Source organism: Pseudorasbora parva, chromosome 2, assembly GCF_024679245.1.
Source record: "Pseudorasbora parva isolate DD20220531a chromosome 2, ASM2467924v1, whole genome shotgun sequence".
In the NCBI taxonomy this organism is placed as follows: Eukaryota; Metazoa; Chordata; class Actinopteri; order Cypriniformes; family Gobionidae; genus Pseudorasbora; species Pseudorasbora parva.
Genome location: NC_090173.1, coordinates 16,551,092 through 16,578,721, shown reverse-complemented (window position 1 = coordinate 16,578,721; position 27,630 = coordinate 16,551,092). Strand labels below are relative to the sequence as shown.

Below are 27,630 nucleotides of genomic sequence, written 5' to 3'. Positions count from 1 at the left end.
GGGGGCCTTGAATGATAATGTAGTGTGCATATAGTGAGGGCCTCTAGCCTAGAAATCTAGACGCACCCTAGTGGCAGCAAATTTAATCTGCCCACGAGTGTCGTCTAGGAACTCTCAATACCCTTCTGAGCTGTATTCGCCTAACTCTTGCCGAGCCAATCACATCGTGTGTAGAGTCGGTGTGCGGGGCCATAATGACGACGGCCGAGTTGCGTTTGCGTGCTTCTAGTAAACACAGAAACTGGCGAACGGCGGTCTTTCGAATCAGCTCTGACCGTGACTCTGGAAGACTTGAGTTAAGCTTTTCTCTGAGAAAAGAACAAAGAACGGCACTGAAGTCATTCTTAAAAAGGGAAGATGTGTTCGGAGTTTTGCCGGCCGGATACGGCGAATGTTTAATCTATCAACGAGCTCTGCTTCACCTTCGTTGCTCTGGTTGGTGTAGCTCTATCCTATCGCATGCAGAGGGAATTTGAAAGACAACCGTTTATCCCGCCCCTCGGATTGAGCCCTGTCTATACCCCAAACATCTTGATGTGGGTCTGGCTTGTCAGGCTAGAGGGCCTCTGCATTCTATCAGTCCTACCCTGGACCAAATTTACTCAGTCCCTTGCTAAACATGCTGGGAAATACATATCTACTTTTCAGTTAGTTGTCAACAAAAATGATCCATGTAGTTTTAACACAAATTAATTTATTAAACTTAAGTTTTAAATATATTTGGTTGAATTAACACAATTAAATAAAGTTGTGACAATATGGGAAAATGTTTCTTTAGCTAATTTTTAATGAATTAAACTGAATAAGAGGCAAAAAATGATTGTTTGATTGTGTTGTGACTTCAAGCTTATGACGCCTTGTGTTGCAGATTGTTGTAGCCTGTCCTTCTTTCCTTTATTTGCGGATACGTTGTATACATGCATGTATGAATTAAGGAAGCATGTAGTTTCCTGCAAAATCTGTCCAGACAGCTCTAAAATATAATTATTATAAGATTCACTGTAATAAATAATTACCGTAGTGATTCAGGGTAAAGCAAAAACATGGCATGAAAGATGGATGTATGATGTACTCGCTTATTAGTTACATAAGGTTAATTTCAAACAACAAAAAAGGTTGCATATGCACCACATTCAAAAAGTTGCTCAATTAGACATCCAAGGTAAACAGCATATACAAATTTATTAGTAACAATGTACAGAAAACTTTACAGAAAGCCTACAGTTTATTATGATAGAAACTGTCTGAAGGTCAGCACTCATCCATATGTTGCGGTTGAATGTGAGCCTCTCACAGTGTGTTCATGATCACTCATCATTTCCAGAAGCTGGTAATCCTGCAGAGCTAGAGTCTCTCCAGCTGGATGAAGAAGCTGATGCTATCTTGAAATGTTTGAGTCGGTGTGTGACTGGTTGGAGGAGGTGGTGGCGGCGCTGAGCAGAGAGAAACCGCTGTGACTCGACTCCAAGCTGCTCATGGAGCCCCTGATGGAAACAAACACACACAACTTTAAAACACATTATTTGACTTTATAGGTGATATATTTAGTGTAGGAACACATCCAGCTCTGTTAGTTAGTAAGTTTAGTTTACCATGATTCATTCATATTTTTAATGCTAAGCTCTTTGCAGTATGTAAATACACAGACCTGAAGTCAGTGGACGGCAGCACCTCTGTGAAATACATGACTTTGCATTTGTGTGAGGAGACCTGCAGAGAGGCCAGAACATCATCGACACGCGGCCGACTGGATGAAGTGCATGTCGGAGTGCTGTAAAGACGCCACTGCAGGATGTAGGATCCGGGCCAGCGCGTCACATGAGAGCCCTGGTGGGAAACGTAGATCAGAGGAAGACAATGAATGTAGACGGAAGTATCCGACATGTTCTGGACAGGTTTCATGAGATTCGCCCACCTGTACGCTCTCTCCCTCTCGGCAGGTCAGGGCCGTCTCCACCATGCTGTAGTCTTGTCCCAGCATCCATGATCTATCAATGAGCTGGACGTTGTTGGCGCCGGGACAGGCGAGGTTGTGCGAGCTCAGACCGTCTCTTTTAACTGGGACCCTTTTGGAGTGATAGATGTTGAAGATCACGTCGCCTTTACACACGTCAAAGTCCCACGTAATGACGGACGATACGTCTGTAATCTCTATTAGCACCTAGAAATGAACAAAGGGATTTATCTTTATTTTATAATGCACAACAAACAGCGCTGCACACCATTCAGAACTGAAAATCTGGAATTTGAATTAAATGTAATATTAGTTAGCATTTAACACATTCATAATATAGTGTTAAATGCTAACTAATATTAATTATATAAATAATAATATGAATGATAAATATATATATATATATATGTAGTAAATAAATGAAATAATAGAGATACAATTTAAAATAAGAGAGGAATATATGAAAAAATTATTCATTTTATATTATAGTTTTTATTTTAGAGGTGTCCATATCTTTTCAAAAAGTATACATTCAAAATGTCATATTATCATCTCTACAGAATGTACTTTAGAAACTAGATCTAACCAATCTAGTTTTCTAGTAGATTCTTGCCTTCTCCAAAAGTTTGTTCAAATTCTCTCATTTGTTCTAAACAAATGTAACTATTTTTTTATTAAGTAGCATATATATATATATATATATATGTGTGTGTGTGTGTGTGTGTGTGTGTGTGTGTGTGTGTAAAAAATAAAGTTTATGGAGTTTCAGTGACATTAAATGACTATATATAATGTTGAATATAATGTATAATAATGCAGTGGGTGAGTATTTGTGGGTCCTGATAATAATAATAACAAAAATTTCTCCATTAAAAAAAAAGTTGCTCTTTTTTTTGGCTACAGATCAGCACTTTTAACAGAACTAGGCTAACCGTATTAGACTTTCACACTGCATGTCTTCTCATAGCCAACAGATGGCACCAATTATCAACACACTGTTGAAACTGAACTTTGCGCAGCTGAAGTAAACAGCACCAGCCGTGTATTGTCGAGTGTTGTGTGTGGGTGTATGAGCTGTACCTCATGCGGAGATCCCTTCAGCACACTCGCGCTCTTGTAGATGGATTCGTTCCACAGTTTAACCTCCTCGTTTTCCAGCTCCTCAGCTGTGCGGTACAGAGACTTGGGAACCAGACCCCCCTCAGGAACGTCACACTGAGTTAAACACAGAAACACAGATTAGATTAGAGTGATATTTTTATCATTTCTATCTGAATTTGTGTCCTGTAGTAGTTAATGACATATCTCGGCATTCAAGGCAAAAGCATTTATTATGATCGCGTGGTTAGACTTCATTTTAATGTATCATTGTTGCAGTGTAATTATATATCGATCAACAACATATAGTACTCACTAAAGGGTTAGGGTGGGATTAAGATTTGGTTGAGGGTTAGTTGTATGTAATTGTGCATAATTTACTTGTATTACTATAGTAAGTACATAAAACAAGTAACAAGGATACTGTAAAATAAAGTGTTACCTAATGTATTTGTGAGACAAAAGTAAAGGTTGCCTGTGTGCTTTCCATACAGCATAAATGAAAGTACTTCACAAATATTCTAGTAAACATTCTGATGGCAATTCACATGGAGTGAAACAAGTCCATGAGGAAAGACGGCAGACTTCAAATCACATATTACATACTAATATTATTAAGGTCCTTGGTTCAGAACACCATAAAACCACCAAAAAAACAAAAAGGTGGCATGTCAGGAAAATTAAAGTGTTTCACAAATACATTAAAATTTAAAACAGCATGATCCCATGTCATGATCCTCTTACATTATTTTACCTCCATGGTTTCATTGAAGGAGAGAAACAATACATCACATTGTTGGTATTGATGTGTTTTATATGTTCATGTAAAAAAAAAAAAAGTACACTTGTAGTGTACTTCAAATCTTAAGTATATTTAACTGTACACGCAGATGATATAGCATTAACTGAAAGCCACTTAAGTGCACTTTTCATGTTTCTTAACCCACTTAAAGCAGACTTTTAAAAAGTGCACTTTGTGATAATGTCAAATTAAAAGTCTAACTTTAAAGTACATTTTAAAACATCTTGTTTTAAAAATCTTGTCACACTTTAAAGAAGTGGATTTTAATTTTTAAATGTGTTAATGTTTGTTATAGCAACTTCACTATTACAAATATGTCATTTGAAATATTTAAATGCATTAAAAATTCAGTTCAAATTTCATTAGAAATGCCATTGTATTTTCAGTTTACCATAAAAGCCTGCCAGTTCATTCAGCAGGAACTAATACAATAGAAGTAATAAGGAAGTCACATATAAAAATGTATTTAAAATCATACTTAAGTTGGTCAAATACACCCTAAAAAGTTCAACTAGTTGCACGTAATATAAATGTTAAACAATAATTATTAATATGCAATGAAGTGTCCAAAAAACATCACTGCATCTGCAAATTGATTATTTTAGAGTATACTATTTTACTTATAAATACTCTTTTAGTAAAGTAAACTGAAATGTGCTGTTTTACAAGGGTTTAACTGACTGAAGTGCATTAGAGGAACGTCTGTTTGGCACAAACTACTGTGTTTTTGAATGATAAATATCTACGCAAAGATCAATATTTAAATATAATTATGCAAACTAATATTTGGGAAGGAGTTGTTGGCCTATAGGGAAGGTGCATGACATGTCCTACCAATGCTAAACATAGTTCCAGCTTGATGACCTCACATCTCCTCACACCTCACATGTATCAACATTTATCTCAACTTCCCTGAAGAGCTTCAGCTTAATCTAGTCAGGCCAGATGAGAACCACATGACCACAGCTCAACGGAAGCCCTATCGTACAGATTTGCTCTACAACATGAGTTACACCAGACTTCAACTTTCTGGATATGTTATGCAGCTCTCCGTAAAGGCTATTATTATCATCTTAAAGCTAGATTACTGCATTACTCTGGTGACCAGCTTTATGAGCGCCATCAGCCCTCTACGTGTAATAAACAATGCAGCAGCACTTCAGGCTTTTAACCAACTGAAGAGGGTTGACACAGTGGTACCTGGAGGGTCAAAATCCTGCAGAGTTTAGCTCCAACACTAATTAAACAAACCGGAGACAGCTCACCAAGATCTTCGGGATTAAGAGAAATTTCCAGGTGGGGGTTTTGGAGCTGGTTGGAGCTAAACTCTGCAGGACAGCGTTTGACATGTGGGTTAACATACGTCAGATCCTCCCACAGGCAGTTTTGAAGACTCACCAGAGAGTCTCCTCCCAAGAAGTCAGGGATGAAGTCTCTGTTGATGTAGTCCACCAGTCCTCCAGGCCCCTGGTAGTCATTCCCAGCATAGATGAGGAACTTCTTCCGTGTGTTTTCGTCGATGAATGGGCTCACCTGATAGAAGAACAGGGAGGAGAAAAGATCAGCAGGTCATTTTTCAGTAGCACTGCTAACACAGACACGACATTTGCAGAAGCCTGATGAGTGAAACAACACATTTAACTCTCTGATGGGTCAATGTCAAATGTGATTATGTGCTTATCTCAGTCTTTCCTAACATCTTAAACTATTTGGTAACAATCTATTCATGTTCTAAGTGTGCCATAATGTGAAATGCTATGAGATTGTGTGTGTGTGTTTACCAAAGTCCAAAGCACAGGAAACACTCTGGGTGCTCTTATTATGAGGAGACGGCCAAGTGTTTCAGGGTAGTTGGCTCCTACAACTTCTATCATCCTCAGCAAGGCTTTGATTCCCGGTCTCCACAGATGCCTCATATTTAACCCCTCAAGATCCACCAGACATGTCCAACAACTACAGCACAAGAGCAGTTATTTCTTTAGGGTGGAGGCACCATGTAAAGTAAAACAAACAGTGTGTATGACCACTAGGGTTGAGAACCAAAATGGATTCTCATTCATAACTAATTCCATTTAAAAAACGAATGGCTCGTTTCCACTAAGCAGTACCGTTTGGTACAGTTCAGTAAGGTACACCATTTTTTCCGTTTCCCTTGTCAGAGGTTGTGATGGGTTTTTCATTGCAGCCTTGGCTCAAACAAAGTCTTCTTTTTTTGTGACAAAAAGCCACGTGCCGAGAAGCAAGAACAAGATCTGCTGTATATTGTCTACTGCTCTTTACTGTGTCACTTTCTTCTTTGTGCGAAAATTACATTGATCGCTACACTCTGCATGACAGTGGCCCTCCAGGACGGACTTTGGACACCCCTGGTCTATACAGTGTTTAATGCAATTACATCTGAAGTAACTTTAATTAAATTACAGGAAAAAATAAGAGTAATCCCTTGCTTTACTTGTTCAAGGGAAAGTGAGTAAATTACAGTAATTACTTATTAATGCGTCACACCCAACATTATGACCACTATACATAGATTAATACATGATCTGCTTGGTAATGCATGAATAAGTCAAGTACCTGATTGGTTTTCCAAATATTTTCGTGTTCTCTTGACAGTGTCTGAGACCTTCCTCGTTGATAGACAGCACCTAAAGTTTGGGGCAAAGGTCGAGGATGGGGACAGTAAATATGGTAATTGTATCAAATTTATTCACCGAAGTGAATAAATTAAGTATCTCAAGTATTTTTATTCCTACTGCTAAAACTAAAACGGATTTTGGTGTTTCTTGCCATAGGCGCCTCTGTCTTGCTCACTGTGGGATTAAAGCATTATGTGGTGACTTTCTAGGAGCTCCCTTTTTAGAAAAGGGTGATATGACCAAAATATTTACCATGATACAAGTAATCTTTAACCACAGCAAGGTACGATATAGTTTTAAGACCAAATCATCCCTTTATTGATGATTTTTAAGAATTTTTAATTTATAGAAACAATACCACCCAATTTTTAAATCAACTAATTAGCTTTAAATGTTCAGTAGTTTGCCCGAGCATCAGACTTTTCAACAACCAAGGTTTTTACACTTGGGACAAATCTTCATTAACCCTTAAACGCATACCTCTGGTCTTTGTCAACCCGCGACATCATTCACTACACTCCCCATAATTCATTTTTCAATAGTTAGACATCAACATTCTTGGTAGTATTGAATTCACCACAAACAGTATAACAAGAAAAGATAACATTATAAAAGGTTAAAAATAACAGTCAAAATTGTGTAGGGTCACTAATGACCCGAGGTGTGTAATAGTCTAAGTTTATTTTTTCTGTGCAACAATTTAATCTCTGTTGACTTAATAAGTGCAATTCCCTTTATTCCTCAAGTTGGCGATGTCTGATACACAATGATTAAATATCGTTTCACTGTTACCGCAGACAGAAAAATCAGCAGCTAAACTTGAAATGGCTCAGAGTTTTATGCAGAACGCAATCAAATATTACTGTCACAGTCACTTGAAGCTCTGAGTGATGATGGTATAAAACAACTGAATCCTTCCAAGCTCCAAAACATAATTGAAATATGCTTTATTTCATTCTTCTGTAATTGTTATTAAAATACCAGGAGAGTTTTATAGTATTGCGGCAGATAGATATAGATCCGGGTCGCTAAAGACCCAAATATGTAATAATGATCGGTGAAACATTCATGCATTTAAGGGTTAATATTTTTGTGAATCGCTTACTCTCACTTAGAAAAACAAAATTGAACAATATTTTAATAGTCACTGCTGCACTGACATACAAGCTAGACAACACTATATATACAATATAGAGAGATCTAAATCCATATGATCTCTTGTATTGTCATGCATCTTCATAGCCATAAAACTTGCTCTATGGTAAAGCACATAGACACTGTCAAGCTGCTTTGAAATTATGAGTATTGTGAACAAAATTAAATGTGATGACTTTACTAGAATATGTCGATTTGTCATTTCAGAGTATTTGTATTTGTCTGACTCTTACATGTCTCAGAAGACTCTCTTCTCCCAGCGTCCGCACTAAACCTTTGGTGTCCATTTGTCCAAGTCGAAGGATATAGAGAGGGCGCCCATCTATATAATACACACACAGAAAAGGACATGAACTTCTGCTTGTTTCATATTAATACATCCCATGGAAAACACCTCACATCAATCAATTCTTTAGTTTGAACAGTATCACTTTAACACTTTATTTCAAAGGCTGCTTGTGTGTCTGACACAGGACTAACACTGTGGAACCCTCTCCTGGATTAAAGGGGAAATGTCTCTCCGTTAGTTCTATGGCATTTAAATGACAATGTCTAAAGAAGTAAAGTCAAACTTAGATGGACCTTTGTCATGGTGATGCCAGTCTCCGGTGTAGTAGTCCTGCAGTAGCTGCGGACACTCCCACGTGTCTAACAGGAAGTCGATCTGATGCTGCTTCCTCCATGTGAGTGTCTGACACAAAGCCTCTTTGGCCTTTTCCAGATTAAAGTCCCGTGAGCGCAGGAAACGCAGTACATGCTCGTCTTTAGGGATCTGAAAGGATTCATATACATATGTAATTATTGTAATCCTGTGAAAAAATACTATAATTGTAAAGTATTATTAAAATTTAACTGTTTTCTTTTGTAATATACAGTATTTTAAAATGTAATATATTCCTGTGATCACAGCTGAAATTTCAGCATCATTACTCCAGTCTTTAGCGTCATATGATCCTTCAGAAATCATTTTGATATTATGATTATGATTTCATTTTTTAAATTTAATTTAATTTTTAAAAAAATTGTGGAAAGTAACATGGTTCCTTTTTAATCGTGTAATATTAGGGAATCCAATGTCGGTGACATCAACATAACGTCTCCATTCCCTCTTTTAGGGAACGATGGTTACATACATAACTGAGATGTTTTCATAATATACAAGGTAATACTTGTTTAAAACAATAACTTCATAACTTTCATTAAAATTTAAAAACACAGAAAAAATACTTAGAAAAGTAAAGATTCTGAAAGTTTTGAAGGAGATCCCATAATAATTTAAATTGGCTTAGCAGTAATAACAGTACATATAATATTTTATTATACGATTTGATTAAAAGAATAATTGACATTAACTATATAAATCTAACCATGCCATGTCAACAAACATGTATATTATTAAAGGCAGCCCAACAACAGGGGCCTTTTTTTACCTCAAATACCATATTTTTACATTTTCTTCAATTCAAAACTGTTGATTTAACAAAACTGAAAATCATTAACAAGACCTTTGTCTCAAAATACATTTGGTAATTTAATCAATTCTCATTTGCTAAATAAACCTATAACATTTTAAAAACATTAAAATATTAGATCAAATTAGCGAAAAATCTACTTTTCATTGCTGCCCGTGATCGTGTTTAGGAACAGCCAAATTTCCACATGCAAAAATCAATGCACCTTTAACCCACGATGCACCATTGGCCCCTCTTTCCCCTACTGCTACTTTATTCTGAACATTGCACTCACTTTGCCTTTGTGTGTTTCCTGCAGCCATTGTCGTAGGCGAATGAGGCAGCTCTCCTGGAAAGGGGTCAGCTGTCCTAGGTAGCGCGAGATGTAGTCTGCATCTAACTTGTCTGCAAACAACACACAACCATCAGACAGCTGAGAAATGAGTAGGAGATCATTGGATTTTTTCCTAGTGTTGTGCGTTTTTATGCTACTTGGAGTATAACAGCTTTAGTTTAGCAATAAACATACACAAATATAACTTCACAAATAATCAGATAGTGTAAGGAGTATGCATATTTATCGTGCTGTCTGAGCTCAAAATTTGGCTAGAACCCAGAGTACTCCTAACTATAGAACGCTCTGGTGAGGTTCTCACAAAGTCCTCAACAAAACGTTCTTCCAATAACATTAATGAATGTTTGCTCAAAATGGTATCAGGACTTTAATAATGTTCTCAAAATATTATTTATGCATTGTTCATGTTTTTTTTTGTTTTTGTTTTTTCTGAAACGTTTTAGCTGGATGTTCGTCTATGTTTTTTAAATGTTACTACGGGTTTTAGAATGTTCAGAGAACATTCAAAGTAACATTCTGATAATTTTTGAAGAATAAAATGGAATATTTCCTTAAAGTGGTGGTGGTGGTGTGTGTGTGTGTGTGTGTGTGTGGGGGGGGGGGGGGGGTCTAATGCTATTTCATGCATTCTGACTGACTTACACTGTTAAAGAGTAGGATTCTCATGCTACCACATGGCCAAAATTTTAAAAAACATTTTTTTTTTTTGTGCCAAATACACTCCTTCAGGATCCGAACAAGATTCTGAAAGTTTGTTTTCTGAATATGGCCCTGTATGACATCATTAAGGGCAGAATACCATGTATGGGCACTTCCCCCTGGATGAGCACGTGCACACATCAGCTTGTTTGTAATCAGAGAACAAATGGCTCCTTAGTTTCGAAATGGTTTGGGTACAAGGGGATCGCGTTGAAAATAAAGGCATTTGTCTAGCGTTAGAAGCTCATCTGAAACATTGCCGTGGCTCATTAAAGAAAATGACAGCTCCGAAGAGACGCCGCTTTAGTTCGAGGTAGTGCTAACAATAATAAAGAAAGATGATGATCAACACCTTATGTGTTACCACTGAAATGTAGATGTAATATAATTCCAAATGTAAGGCCATCTTATGCGGAATGCACGCTTCATACTGTCGTCTGCCCTGGCTCTAACCTTGAGTGCTTTAGCCTGTTTACTTTCTGCAAACCTTGTGAGCGCGCAAACCCAAATGCTGTGACCTCGCGCCAAATGTTTTTATTGGTTTATTAAGTACAAACAGGCGAGTTATGAAAAATTGAGTGTGAGGGATTTGTTCACTTCACACAAAAAGATTTTGGAATGAGATGCTAACTGTAGTAGCGTTTAGTCCACTGTCTATAATGGCCTAATTTAGAGATCACTTTTTTTGTTGATTTTTGTTGACTTTTTATCACGTTGATACGGTCAGCCATCGGTCAAACGGTCATCGGTTAACATCCCTACTTTTAACATGTATAACCAATAAAAAAAAAAAAAAAGTTCTTAAAACATTTTTAAAACAACAACACAAAAAAAAAACAGTATTTTTTTAAAATTCAGGGAACATTCCGAATTGGCATTTCCATAGTTTATTGGGAACATTAGCAAAACATGTAACACTATTTCTATGGTCCACTTTAGACATTCTACTAACTATAAGTAACTTTGCAAATACACGTCAACCAGCAGTCATTAGAGTATTAGTAGTGTCTGCTTAATATCAGCTAACACTATATTTTGATCCTCCCTAACAGACATTCTACTGACTAGTAGAATTTCAAATACATCAACTACTAACCCAACAGTTTACTAATACTCTAATGAGTTAGTTGGCATGCAGTTGCAAAATTATATTTACTTAGACTATATTTTGTTAGCAGTATTTCTTTCAGGGTGCAGTTAGGATTGGTGCTTAGTTAGTGCTGCCTTTGAAAGTACAGAGTAGGCCGTAGACGACAATATAATATCAGTCCTCCCGCATTATAGTATTCATGAGCATGGGCAGCAGTATGATTCATCTCACCATCCGGAGAGCCTGGCAGGACGTCTGTGGGAACGGGATGAGCTCTGCTGCTACATGCTGGGATAGCTTTGGCTGAGCTGACAGGCGTTTGGTGAGGTGTGGTGGGGGCGGGAGGAGGTACCCAGCGGGGCATGTGGGTAATGCCCTCCTCCTCCAGTTGTTTGAGGTGAAATTCAATAATCTCTTTTCCCTGTGGGGGGGGGGGGGAGAGAGAGAGAGAGAGAGAGAGAGAGAGAGAGAGAGAGAGAGAGAGAGAGAGACAAATAAAGAGTGAAACAAGAGTTCACACAAATTAAACACGTAAACATTGGCTTTAGGTACATAGACGCATGAAAAAAAAAAGAAAAAAAAAACCCTTGCACGCAAGCCAGCCACAACTAGGACATCAGGAAGAAAACAGTTCCTGAATCCAAAAAGCAGGAAGGAGAATCATGAAAATAAAGCTGTAAGAGCTTGGCAGGTCATTTAAGATCACGGGCGGAATCTAGATAAATTAAACATTTGCAGTGAAATAAAAAAAGAGAATGTTTCAAATGTTTTAGAGAGAAAATTTACTAAAACTTTCTTTTGTGAAGAGCCTCAAAGAGGACTGGGTAAAAGGAAACAATTAGATTGGAGGCAAAAATGTGCAATGCTTTTTTTCCCTTCTTTTTTTCTTCAATGCTTTTAAATTTGCTTGCAGCAGTTTTACAGAGCTGGAAATACTAAGAGATGGGAAGAACCACATTCCAATGTTTTTTCTGAGGGAAGGCAAAGCTTCTCATGGGTACGCAAAGGTTTTCCAAGTAAACACAACATTTCTGGAACATTTGGAAATACTCTGAAAAAAAACTAAGTTAAAGGGTCAGTTCACTCAAACTTCTGTCAATAATTACTTACCCTCATGTTGTTCGACACCCGTAAGACCTCCGTTCATCTTCACACACAGATGAAGATATTAGTGTTGAAATCCGATGGCTCAGAACGGCCTTCATCGACACCAATGTCATTTCCTCTCTCAAGACCCATAAAGGCACTAAAGACGTCGTTACAAAGCCCATCTCACTACAGCGGCTCTACAATCATTTTATGAAACGTTGAGAATAGGTTTTGTGCGCCAAAAAAACCCAAAATAACGACTTATATCGTGATGAGCCGATTTTAAAACAAAGCTTCCTGAAGCTTCGGAGCGTTATAAATCAGTGTATCGAGTCATGATTCGGATCGAATGTGAAACCACCGAACTGCGGAAATCACGTGACTTTGGCGATCCGAACCGCTGATTCCATATACTGATTTATAACGCTCCTAAGCTTATGAAGCGGTGTTTTCAAATCGGCCCATCACTATATACAATAATTTTATGAAGCGGCGAGAATAGTTTTTGTGCACAAAAAAACAAAAAACAAAGCCGCTGTAGTGAGATGGGCTCTGTAAAAACGTCTTTAGTGCCTTTATGGGTCTTGAGAGAGGAAATGACATTGGTGTCGATGAAGGCCTTTCTGAGCCATCGGATTTCAACACTAATATCTTCATCTGTGTCTGAAAATGAACGGAGGTCTTACGGGTGTTGAACGACATGAGGGTAAGTAATTAATGAGATCATTTTCATTTTTGGGTGAACTGACCCTTTAAAACTAACATGGCAGAGAAAGTTGAGGTGTGGACTTTAAAATAAGAGTATTTGGGAACAGATGGGGCATGCAAAATTTGAACACAAATTTCTGGCGGCAATGCAAAAGCATTAAAAATACATTGTCCTCATGTTTTATTGAACATCTCGTGGCTTTTTGGGTGAAATAAGATTTTTTTAATAGAAAAAGCAGCATATTTTTGGAACCATTATTTTTTGTGTCTTTGTTGCGTGTCGTGTCATTACTAATGTACTAATTTGTGTCTTCATTTGGCATCACATATTTTTTATTTAGGCATAGCTTTAGATACAACCATCCATCCAACCAAGTTTCCAACCATCCATCCATCCATTTATCCATCCATCCATCCAAAGATCTATCTATTTATCCATTTATCCATCCATCCAAAGATCAATCCATCCATCCATCCACCCATCCACCCAAAGATCCATCCATCCATCCATCCATCCATCCAACCAAGTTTCCAACCATCCATCCATCCATCCAAAGATCTATCTATTTATCCATTTATCCATCCATCCAAAGATCAATCGATCCATCCATCCATCCATCCAACCAAGTTTCCAACCATCCATCCATCCATCCATCCAAAGATCTATCTATTTATTCATTTATCCATCCATCCAAAGATCAATCGATCCATCCATCCATCCATCCATCCACCCAAAGATCGATTGATCCATCCATCCATCCATCCATCCATCCATCCATCCATCCAAAGAGCTATCTATTTATCCATTTATCCATCCATCCATAGATCGATCCATCCATCCATTCAAAGATCAATCGATCCATCCATCCATCCATCTAAAGATCTATCTATTTATCCATCCATCCATCCATCCATCCATCCATCCATCCATCCATCCATCCATCCATCCATCCATCCGTCCATCCATAGATCCATCCATCCATCCACCCATCTAAAGATCTATCCATCCATCCATCCATCCATCCATCCATCCATAGATCAATCCATCCATCCATCCATCCAAAGATCAATCCATCCATCCCTCCATCCATCCATCCATCCACCCATCCACCCAGAAAGGGAATGCATACACACCTTTTTAATACTGGCAGCATATTGCTTCATTGCGATCTTCTCTGCGGTGCTCTCAAAGCCAAAGAAAGATTTGATGTCCATGCTGGCGGACTGCTCAAAACAGGTCCAGTCTTCATTCTCTGGGTGAACCTGAGGAGGGATTGTTCAAACATTAGGATCCCTCTCAACTAACACATAAACACGTGTCCATAAATGAGAAGGAAATGACAGGATGTGTAGCAGCACAGACCGTGTAGCAGCAGTGTTCAAAGACGTTGACTCTGCTGGAGAAAGACTCGTTATAGGCCTCAATGTGCAGCGTTCTCTCTCTTCGGTCCAAAGAGTTCTTCTGGATAAAATATAAGTATTCCACTCCTGCTATCTGTACACACAGTCATATCACAGTCACATAATCACTAAAATGTTAAGTTTTAAAGGCTAAATTAAATACACACACAATTCAAGAGAAGGAAGTAGTTCACCTTAAAACATAATATATATATATATATATATATATATATATATATATATATATATATATATATATATATATATATATATATATATATATATATATATATATATATATATATATATATATATATATATATATATATATATATAATTACGTATTTACATATATGTTGTGCCAAACCTGTGATATGGCAAATAATAATTTGTTGACATTTTTTTTTAATGTGAGTTTGACATTTTTAATTCAAAAGTTGATTTCTTCTTTTCAATAGCATCAATGGGGGTTTAAAACGGTTTTACTATTGTAATTTCTCATCCAGGATAACTGTTCCAAGAAACATTATATACAGTAATTGCACAGGAAAGCTTCTAATATTATTTTAAAGTACAACTATTAACCAAATGAAACGCTCAGTGTTAAAGATTGTGACATTTTGGACTTCTAAAACATCAAATACCCTCTTTAGAAGTCGAGGGGCCTCAACGTCCACGGTACACCGGCGCTCAATCACTTGTGTCGCCCCATCTTCACTATGACACTCACTGATGATGTCACTGTTCACAAACATGGGTATCAGCGGACAGTTTGGGAATCTTTTCTGATAGGCCTATGAGAGAGAAAATGATGAGACGTATGTAAGCATTGGTAAGAGGATAATATTTCTGGATAATGTTCTTGACAAGGTTCTCGAACAAACTTTCTTCCAGAAACATTGGTATGTGTGTTCAATGCTCTCTGACCTTTAATAATGCTTAATACTGAGGATTTTGCTGTGAAGAATGTTGAGTTGTTAATAAAAATTAAGTTGAAAGAATGTTTCAGGAAAATGTTTCTCTAAGATTATAGAAAACTGGACATTTTAACGTTTCCATAAACAAAGCAGAAGATGCAGGTAGACAGTTTTGCACACAATGCAATTTTATAAAACAAATATATTTTATAAAATTGCACTGTGTGCAAAACTGTCTAGCTGCATATTCTGCTTTGTTTATATATATATATATATATATATATATATATATATATATATATATATATATATATATGGTTCTCTTTAGCTTGGCTAACATGTACATATGACACCCATTTGGTCCTGAAAATGTGACAGTTGTCTTGTGATATGTTATTGTTTTATTTTCAAATGACTTATGTCACTCATATGACCAGGTTAACAAGTACAGTATGTCACATGAAGTCTTAAGTCAACGATACCAATTAACTACAGGTACGCCTGTCAATATTTACTCCCTAATCTCTCACTTTTTAAGGTTCCCACAGTAAGAAGTAAGGCCGTGCACTAGTGTTGTCACGATACCAAAATTATGGCGTCGATATGATACCAGACTAAAATACCTCGCTACTGCTACTAATACTTTTCTAGTACCGGTATATCGTGCAACACTACAGTGCACTTTAGCATACTTTTGAAAAGAGAAATTATACATTTTAAAAGAATATCGGTGATAAGTGAATGATAACTTAATTATTTTTTGTGGGGGTGGGGGGTGTTATTGCATGTTAGTTGCAAATAAATGTACATGTATTATAGTTTAAATCTAAAGTACATCTTTATATGTAATTTCATTATTACTTCTGTTGACTCAGAAATATGGTTAAAGTTACTGCTGAATAAACTGATAAGCTTTATATTTACACATATTTGTAATTTATGATGATGGAATTGCTATTTAGAAGATTTAAATAGATTAACTTTAAGTGTATTGTGTTATTCACTATTACATTACAATCAGGGCTTGACATTAACACCCGCCAACCCGCCAAATGCGGGTAGATTTCAGCTGTGGCGGGTACGGCAAGTTAATGTCAACCCCTGATTACAATTATAATCAAGTGTTTAGATGTGTTTTTTTCAATAAATACAAAACTCAATTTCTTTAAAGCTCAACAAAACATTATTAAAGCAATATTTTTTGATTTGTACTTAATAATAATTAAAATAATGTGAATTTGCTCATTTATGTGCTCATTTATAGTCTACTTTATTTAAGCACACATATGTGGCTATTTAATTAATTAATATTATATTGTCTGCAAGTAAAATACTTCCTATTTTTTGAAGCATTTGCATATTATTGTTAAAAATCCTTATTTTACCAGCATTCTTAGATCCACAACACTACCATTGTGCTCTATTTAGATTGATATCTCTAATGACGCAGACATTACACACTGCAGCTTTAAACCACGAGAGCAGACGTATTTCTGCTGAGCAGTGGATGTTTGTTTTTGTATGTGTACTGTGCTATTCCACTGAGAGTCATGAACGATCCTGCTGAAAAAAAACAAACAATTACATTATGTACACATGTGCAAAATCTAAATGATAAAGACTGCGAGACCAACTAAACAAAGGCAAGGTCCTCCCGTCTGTATTATACACACACTGGCTGTAGGTGGAATAGTAAAGGGAAACTCCAATGGTATCCTTTTTAAAACACTGGCAATATCTTGACCTTTGTGTTAAATCAATACAATGATAATGTCCATGGACGTCATCCATTTAAGTAATTGATCATACAGTGAAATGTTTTCTCTGGAGTCTGGACTGAACACAATTACAGCGCTTATGTAAGAGAAGAAGCATTGTGTATTACTTTCTACTTTCAGGAACAATAAAGCCTCACTACAGCAGTCCTATAGCTGTTTGAAAAAAGAAAAATGTTATTGGCGTTAACATGAGACTCTTATCGGGCTATAAAAAAAATGTTGCTGTTAATCTATTCTCAAAGTTGGGTTGGGAGCTGGGTCTATACTACGCAAGCTATGATTACTTTCACACGCTTTCAACTTGATATTTCAGCGTGGATGTATACCTCGCTGAATTGCACTTTACACTGTAAACATTTTGTGTTGGTTTTTGTTGGTTTAACTTAAAAAAGTAAGTAACCTGGTTGCCTTAAAATATTGAGTTTATTGAAATTAAAAATTTGAGTTGATACAATGAAGGAAATTTGTTTAATATATAGAAACTCAAAATATTATTGTATCTGAACTACTTAAAAAATGTGATAAATCATGACAAAAGCACTATTTGGCATGTTTCACTGCGTCATAAGAAATATAACACACACAATTAACCAATATGCTTACAAAATCTTTTAATAATATTTTAATAAAGGTTGTCGAATCTCAAAACATTTTCATTGTATTAACTCAAAATTTTAATTTCAATGAACTCAAAATTTGAAGGCAACCAGGTAACTTTTTTTCTAAATACTTATTTACAGTGTAGGGGGCGAGAACGAGTCTTCAAACCTGTGTGTATGCCCACTGTGAATGTGAAATTACCACATCAAACGTGATGTGCTAACATGGATGCAGCTATGAAGCCGCCGGGTTTGCTTCAGGGAAAATTTATTTTTAAGAAGCTTCCCAATGGAAACCTCGACAAGACAAGGTTGTTTGCACCTTGTACAATGCAGAATTAGTTTAATGTAGGCGTTATTCCAGTCTCGAGTACCACTAAACTCACACTTTTTTTGTCATTCCGACTGAAAGATTCATTGGACTGTTTACATGAGACATTATCTAAACCGTTCTGGGGATTTACATGTGTGAAAGTGCTGACTTTCAGTCGGAATCATTTTATGAAATGCCGCATTACCAGAAATGTCAACGCGGTCATCTCCAGCAGCTAGAACGAGTTACCGGTTGCCATAGAAACTCAATGGCCACCAGGACTTATACAGTTTTATAAAAGCTATTTATTAGTCGTAAAGTGTAATATTCATCTCAGAAAAATACATTCTTCTGTCAGGCGCAGTTGAAGTAAAAAGTGCCTTGGACAAACGCTGTCAAGGTTTACACACATTGTGCCGTTAATCTTCGTTGTGCATTAATTTAAGTGATGACAGATATTCAGGAGTGGCTTGATGCAGCGCAAGAGATGCAGATAATTTGATCGTGACTTAAGAAACTTTAATTAATACTGTGACGTAACAAATCTGCCTCAAATGAAATAAAAAATGAAATTACAACATTGAAACAAAAATGTAAAGTGTGTACAAATATTATAAAATTGTGAATGTAAATAATTGGGAATGTTCATAAAAACAGGTTTGGTCGTTTGTCTGTTTCATTATAAAGGTCCAGAAATGTGTGTTTTTTCTTATTATCTTTTTTTTGTCAAGTTTTTTGCCAGGTGGCTTTTTTAATTATATGATGTCATCACGTTGTCTTGACGCCAGCCAATCGCTGCATTACTGATCGTGGTTTTGAGTATCGATGCATCTGCCCTCTTCAGGGAACACAAGCACGAGCAGTGATCTCAGATAACTTAATCCAGATATTTTAATCCAATCTGCAAATTCGTTTGAAGAACCAAATTAGCCAGAGATCAGTTATCAGGATTTAAAGATCTGGGATCTGTCAAATCATCTCAGATGTATTAAGCGAGGTACGAAGAACGGACCCCAGGACTTTGTTATGTTTTGTTTACGTTTATTATGTGCGTGCGTGGCAGTCATCCGTGAGGAGGCTGGGGGTTTTATTTTTAGTGTGTTCTACTATCTACAACAATCCCTGAATTTTCACTTAAACTAAACACAATAACTTTTTGAAGTAGGTCTTGTAATGTAAGCAACAAGCATTTATCAAATCAAAAGCTCTTCCACAGCTGTCCATAAGCACAACACCACCATAAGCCTTTGTGACATTAACCCGAGTATCTGCCCCTGGGGAGGTTTGATTGACAGTAGAGAATGAATGAGAGCAGCAGCCCATGCTGACTAAACCATGACGTCAAACTGTGCACTCAGCAAATCTGACAAATCAATCCACAATAATAATGTTGATAAGAGCAAGTGATTAGCACTTTCGCCAGGGGAAATGATGACATTGAGGGAAATCAATGCATGTGAACTGTAACCTAATTAACCGGCTGATCAATCATGCCTTGAGTTGAGATTACACCACGCTTACGCCTGACACCGTGCCAGAAATAATACACGCGACACAATTACTCCAGAAATTCAGACCATGATTACTTTCACATGAAAAATAAATAGCATAGCTATAGCTATAAGAAAGCTAGATACTGAACATTAAAACTTATGCTGGACATAATTCACAAACACAAAATGTCAAAATCTTTTGAACAGTACATCTAATGCCTTATCTTTAACATTGCAATGTGATTATTATTTGTTACAAACAGTAATACATTTTTAATCATAGTGAAAAAGAGAGTACTTAATTATGTTTAATGTGCACTTGCAGAGTACTTCAAATCTTAAAAGTATATATGTTATAAAACTGGACTTACAGATAATGTAATATTAGTAAAATAAAAGCCAACGTAAGCGCACTTGAAGATAATAGACTTTCATGGCTGTTTCTTAACACACTTAAGTATGCGTTTAAAAAGTGCACTTTGTGATCATCTAAAATGTACAGTGCATTTTAAATATTTGTTTTTTTAATAATCTTTTGTTTTGCTTTAAAGTATACTTACTTTGATGTGTATACCAAAGCGCATGTAAAATACTTTATTATAATTTGAACTCTAGTGTATAATTCGATATTACATTAAAAGTTAATATATTAAAAATGTAGTTTATTGCAGCTTAAAATATATTTAAATGCATGACATACACATTTTAATAGAAATTACATTCAAGTTTATCATAAATGTTTCAGTACATTCCGGAGTAATTTTAATCATATTTCAAAGATAATATAATTACAAAATTACATATAAAGATGTACTTTAGAGGATCAAACAGTTACTACTAATTGCATTAAACTATAATAAAATAACACGTAATTGTCCCTTACGAAAGGAAAATATATTTACCAATATATTTTCTTGAAATATATTTTAATACATGGAATAATATATTGATGGTATTATAAAATATATTATATATTCATACAATATATAGCAAAATATACAAATGATTGCCGCTTTCAATATATTGCAATATATTGGAAAATATTAATATTAAATCCCATTTATGTGAATATATTGCATGATATTTCTTAAATATATTGCCATATATTTTTGTTTCCAAGAATTTAACATTAAGTTCCTATCGCAGATCATTCTTTAAAGCACTCTTTTTTTAAAGTATGCTAAAGTGCACTTCTTTTTCACAAGATTGCTCAGGTCATAGTAAGTGTTAATGATCGGTTAATGATTGTGTAAAGGGTGAGATAACATTAAAAGGTGACTAGACAGTGGTAAAGGGATGCAAACGTGCATCTGAGTGCTGATGTCATCTTATCCGCTTTATCACGGCAGCTGCTGATGTGGAGAGGGCAGCTATGCTTTTCGGTCGATCGATCACAATTGGACGAGTTGGACACTTTGCCATTTACATCTGGTGTTTTGATCTATCTTTTTTGTCCACTTTCAACCACTTCTGTCCTGATTTTTATTAAGGTCTGTGACTCTTTTTTCAGATCTTTGAATTGAATGGATGAATACTTATTTACGTATGAGCACGACCGGAGACGATGGAAAAACAGCTTTAGTTTCTGCTCTGACAGACACGAGACCAGCTGAATGCTGTGAGTGTGTGTTAGAAATGAGGATTGGTGTGAGAACATTTTGCTTGGTAAGCATTTCATCTACAAACTAAACTGGGGTCTTCAGCCAGGCAAAGTTTAAATCCAGTCTGGCTAGCGCACTTCCCATGATGTTTAAGCTATTCGAACACATTCGACTACATGAGCAATCCGGTCAACTGCATTTTCTACTACCTCTGGAAGTGGCAAAAGTGGACAAGCTCAAAACGATTTAGACTCGGTTTACATCTGTATTTAAGCGTTGCTCACTTGTGATCTGATCCACCAAAATACATCTCAAAACAAGGTGTAAATGGGGCCTAAGATAGGCCTACTCCAAAGATCCAGAGTTAGCTTTGCATTAGCCTAGAAATCTAGACGCACCCTAGTGGCAGCAAATCTAATCTGCTGCAAGTGTCGTCTAGCAACTCTCAATACACTTTTGAGCTGTTAAAGCCAAACTCTGGTTGGGCCAATCACATCGTGTATAGAGTCAGTGGGCAGGGCTAAACAGTGACGGCAGAGTTTTGCTTGCGTGCTACTAGTAAACACAGAACCTGGCGATTGGCGGTCTTACAAATCAGATTTGAGCGACTCTGGAAGACTTGGAGTTAAGCTTTTCTCTGAGAAAAGAACGGCACTGAAGTCATTCTTAAGAAGGGAAGATGTGTTCGGAGTTTTGCTGACCGGATACAGCGAATGTTTAATCATCAACTAGTTCCGCTTCACGTTACTCTGGTTTGTTGTAGCGCTATCCTATCACGTGCAGAGGGAGTTTGAAAGATCTTCAAAGATCAAACATCTTGATGTGGGTCTGGCTTGTCAGGCTAGCTTTGCATATGAGGCACCACGAAAGTAGGCTAGATCGAAATATTTTATTCTTGTTACTGCTGAAACAGCCAATCAGATATTAAACCTCATCTATGAAGTAAAACAAAAAAAAAATGTTTTGGCATTATCTTAACAAAATTTTGTTAAAGTTTGGATTTATATCTATAAATGGTGTGCATTTTTCAACAACTTCAAATGTTGCTTGTCTAATCAGAATTTAATCATCTAAATCTAATCAGTTTCATACCATAAAAAGATAATATACCAGTGAATGTCAATTGGTTTAATATTTTAAATTTAATGACGAAGAAAAAAATATATATTTTTTTTACACATACACACGTAACACCAGTTCAATTCAAATCCTAAATGGTATTAAAGCAACAAAGCAATACACACACACACACACACACACACACAAACACACACACACACACGAAACACCAGTTCAATTAAAATCATAAATGCTATTAAAACAATAAAGCAATAGAGAATTGTGCTTTGTGAGGTTAAAGATTTACCTCTATTTGAGCTGGCGACTGATCTAACAGTCTAGTGAACTCTAGAGCAAAGCAGCTTTGAGACAGAGTACAGCTGACTAGACAAACTATGAGAACATTACTAAATTAAAAGTAAATACACATCCAATCTTTGTTTACCTTATTTAAAAAAAAAAAAAAAATATATATATATATATATATATATATATATATATATATATATATATATATAATGCGCGCACACACACGCATTATATATATATATATATATATATATATATATATATATATATATATATATATATATATATATGACCAGGAAAATTAACAGATAAAACTGCAAACTCTTTTATGGCACATAGATGTAGGCTAATGATGATTTGTATACTGTACAAACTGCATATTCTCTTCCCTTACTAAACCTTCCCATCACACAACACTTTCTGCATTTCTTTCTTTTTCAAAGCACTTCATTAAGTATGATTTATAAGCAGTTTTCCTCATGGGGAACAAAAAATGTTCACATAAGGTCAGCATGTATTAGTCTCCTTGTTGTGAGAACATTTGGTCCACATAGGGATTATCAGGCTCACTCACACGCACGCGCACGCGCGCACACATAAACTACAAATTGTGAAAGAATTTAACTGAATATACTCATTTAAACAAAACGCTTTGCTTTGACAGGTTCTCTCTCGTGTCCATGTCACTTCTTAAAAACTCACCGCCATTACGAGCTCAAAGGGGAACTTGTAAACCCTCACAGGGGACTGATATTTCTGCACCATCGCTGCACTTCTAATGAAGCCCTTCCTAAGGAGAAAAACACTGGTTAAAACCAAATTTATGACCAGCAGTGATCAGAAACACAGAACTGTTGCCATTATAGCATTTACTAAAACATTGTTTTACAAAAAAAGTTCAATGGTAAACATCTAAGATACATGGCCTCTGTAACGTTATAGCAGCCCAAGTTCAAACTTGAACAACAAAAAAGATAACCATATGTCCAAACAGTGACCCAAAATAGGCTTGTGCACACAGTGTCATTACTCGTAGTTCATATTCATTATTGTTTTAGATTTAGCTCGGGCAATTTATGAAACGAAACGAACTCAAACTGTAAACAAAGGCTGACTCCACTGCGATTATAAACGTTCACTACAACTGTGAAATTAACTCTTACAGTTTACCTTTGTAGTTAAAGGCGCAGAGAATGCAGCTCAGAATGGAAATCTTGATAAAACCTGATGTGAAAGAGTAATAATCCAGTCTGTGTTGCTTTAGTTGTTCAGCTCCATTCTGCTGCGGAAGTGAAAGCTGCAGTTGTGTCAGATGAGGTTGCATAACCCGTGTCACTCATACAAACCCCGCCTCTCAAAACTCCAGTTCAAACCACTTGTCCAGGCAAAAATAAGAGTTCTCATTTCTAGTTTAACTGATACTCAGCATTATTTTGACATGGTATGCATTTACAGAAAATGTCAAAATAAAATAGTAGCCTAGCTTACATGAAAGATTGCCAGGATCGTTGATGTTAAAATTCTAACTATGATGATTGCTTGATGGGATGGGGCGCTAAAACTGGTTATCAGGGCAGACAAACAGATACTATAGTACACAGACATAAAGACCTGACTGTCTATCTGAATCAGATTTGACTCTGGATTAGATCAGTGACTCATGCAACTATACATGAGGGTTATCATCAGCAAGTATAGCCAACATCATCTGATCCAATTTTCTCGTTTTTTTTTCTTTCTCGTTTTTTTTTTTTTTTTTTTTTGCCATGAAAAATGTGCTTTAGAAACATGCAGTTGCATCAAACAACAACAACTAATGATTCAAGGGTCGAGAGCCCAACCAAAGCAAACACTGATCACCATAAGGGTGACTACAGCAACATTTGAAGCCTCTGTTAATTCTCTTAATAAGAATTAGTCATACTGGATTATAATAAGTGAAGATCCTGAGATCTTGAGAGACTTGTTAGTTTTTAATGTTCTGTAGATGCCAGTCATGTGACAGGATGTTTACCAGTGTGAGCAATGGTGCCAACTGTCACTTTGCACCATCTGGTGGTGATTTCGGGAATTATTCTGCCATAATTTTTGTAATTTTACATATTCTGTATGTCATTTGAGAAAAAAAATAATAATAAAAAAAAAATAATAATAATAAAAAAAAAAAAAATATATATATATATATATATATATATATATATATATATATATATAGCAAATAATACAGTACATTTTTGAACATTAAGAATCACTGACATAATACTTAAAATAACAGCTGAGTTGTTAATTTTACAGATATTGTTTGTAGTTTACAGGAATGACATTAGATAACAACAAAATCTACTCAGCACTTTTCTTAACAAGCACTTTTGATGACGAATTAATGTGAAATATGACTGATCAACAAAATGTTGATAATTTTGTAGTAATCTGATCTAATATGTAATGTTTTTAAAAATGTTGTAGATTTATAGCAAATGAAAATCAACAATATTATATTTTGCTATATTTTGAGGCAACTATCTTGTTAATGTTCATCAGTGTATCATTTTTCAATAATGGAAGAATATCCAAAAGTATGGTATTTGGGGTAAATTGTGTCCCTATGATGTTGATCATATCACATAATAAAAGGTTTATTTGTTACGATGATCTCAATCAATGCTTTCAGAATCATATTTTTTCTGTATTATTTTGTTTTTGTATTTTTAAAATAAACATATTGTAATGATATATTTATTGAACAAATATTAAATATTTTATGCATTAAAATAAACAGAAAATAATGGAAACTTTGCTTAAGTGATCATGAGCAAATATTTGACCTGACTAGACATTATTAAAAACAAGCATTTGTATAAAGGTTTTTATTGTTTTTGTTTTTTTGCCTGTGCTGGTTTTACATACATACATTATGCATTTTGTATGTTTTATATGTACATTTATTTATAAGATTTATAACAAACCTATATACTTTAATTTATCAAAATATTACAAAATCTCTTGCGCCATCAATGTTACAATAACTTAATTTTTTGCAATCATACACTATGGGAGCAGTGAAAAACACATTTGTCTTAGGGTGTGTCTTTAGCCCTTTTGTTCCCTATTATATACCTGTGTTTTTTCAGCTTAACTCTGAATGTTTTCAAACTAATTTTAAGAACAAGCACAATTCGCCAGAAGATGGTGCTGTTCACTTGGTGAACTGATCATTACTGCCTCTTCTGAGTAAATGAGGATATGTTATGGTTAGAGTATAAAAAGATGGAGTAAGTTATTTAGTTAGTTCGGTCCAGTATGTTAGATGCGCTCAGGGGTATGTGTGGCGGATGCTGCGTGGCATTGTGGGAGTTATATCATTGAAACCATGCCTGAACACAAGTGTGGGTGCAGAGGAGGTGACTGATAGATGTGAATGTCTGAATAAAAGGATGTGGTGCTCAGATTCATGAGTCAGAGACATGAATTTGAGGTGTGGGACATTTTTGTACTGACATGTGCAAGTTGCAAGGGAGCTGAAGGTTTTGGAGAAACTGAGATATTGTCCTTCCTGCAGGTAGGCTTCACTATAGATGTAAGACAGAGCGCTAAACCGCTCTCTATTTAATCAAAATTCAGTAAAACATCTGTGCTTTGGTAATTAACCAAGCAGAAGAGTCATGTGGGATCTGTTCAACTTATGAACATCTGCAAGTCTGTTTATTATCTGCATGCTGAGGATTACATACGCCATTAAACACACTACAGGTGTTAGGTCATGCTGATCTGGATGGATAGATTGCTGGACTTTACACCATATTTCAGATATTATTTATGGCCACTTTTTGAGACCAACAGTACCAATCATGGTTTAGCATGGATTTTCCTGAAGCATTGAGAACAGCAAACAACAAATTAAATGATAGATAAATATAAAACTACTTATTAAAAAAAAAATGGATTTACATATACAGAATATGTACAGTGAGGAAAATATGTATTTGAACACCCTGCTATTTTGCAAGTTCTCCCACTTGGAAATCATGGAGGGGTCTAAATTGTCATCGTGGTGCATGTCCACTGTGAGAGACATAATCTAAAAAAGCAAAGAAAATTCCAGAAATCACATTATATGACTTAATTGTATTTGTTCAGGTCTTGATTTTTTTTTTAAGGCCTTAAATTGCTACAGATCCCCTACCAACGCTACATATTAAAGTACCACCCAGGGGTAAAAAGACATTAAAGGGTTAAATCACCCAAAAAACGAAAATGACCCCATGTTTTACCCTCAAGCCATATATATGACTTTCTTCTTTCAGACGAATACAACAGAGTTAAATGAAAAAAAAAAAAATGTCTTGGCTTTTCCAAGCTTTACAATGGCAGTGAATGTTGCTCTGTTTTTGAAGTCCATAAAAGTGCATCTATATCCATCATAACTGCTCCACATGGCTCCAGGGGGTTAATAAAGGCATTCTGGAAGTGTAGCGCCCGCGCCTCTCGCAGTTCAAAATGCTTACGCTTTGTCTGACATCAATCAATCAATCAATCAATCAACTTTATTTATATAGCGCTTTTACAATCACGATTGTGTCAAAGCAGCAGTGTCAAACAGGATAATATTGCGACAAAATTAGATTTGGCTGTAGAGTCGTACTTGAGAAAACAGTGATGTTATCAGCTTATTTTAATTTATCATATAGCATCAATGTTGGCAGATCAGTATTATAGTTTATAGAATTAAATAAGACCTAATTCATACATTTTATTTGTATAATAAGTTGAATAACTTTAATCATATTGTTAGTGTCCCCAACTGAGCAAGCCAAGCCAAAGGCGACAGTGGCAAGGAACCAAAACTCCATCAGGGCATTATAGAGAAAAATAAACCTTGGGAAACACCAGACTCAGTCGGGGTGCCAGTTCTCCTCTGGCCTATTAACACACCGTGTAAGATTATTATTCTGGCAACCTTACAGGTCAGAAATCATATTAGATTGGAATATTCAAAATTTCAGGGTATCACGGAAGAGACAGATTTATTTGGAAATAAATGATGGGATGGGGTGTCGATTACACAAGAGTATGAATACATGAAAGATTTATCTTCGTCTTCGGCGGAATTATTGCGCCGAAGA

The 27,630-nt window shown here is 35.9% G+C and overlaps 1 protein-coding gene across 1 annotated transcript; it reads right to left on the bottom strand.

The window, feature by feature from the left end:
* Positions 1–1,163: 1,163 nt before the first annotated feature.
* Positions 1,164–23,835, bottom strand: LOC137092874 (SEC14-like protein 1). Its single transcript, XM_067457398.1, has 16 exons — positions 23,678–23,835; positions 23,210–23,297; positions 15,083–15,232; positions 14,401–14,532; positions 14,172–14,300; positions 11,472–11,661; positions 9,392–9,501; positions 8,228–8,417; positions 7,879–7,967; positions 6,429–6,499; positions 5,636–5,807; positions 5,253–5,387; positions 3,035–3,169; positions 1,916–2,161; positions 1,649–1,827; positions 1,164–1,484 (listed from the first exon to the last, which is right to left on the bottom strand). The coding sequence occupies exons 2-16, from the start codon at positions 23,270–23,272 to the stop codon at positions 1,379–1,381; spliced, it is 2,097 nt and encodes a 698-aa protein (XP_067313499.1). The 5' UTR covers positions 23,273–23,297; positions 23,678–23,835; the 3' UTR covers positions 1,164–1,378.
* Positions 23,836–27,630: the final 3,795 nt, after the last annotated feature.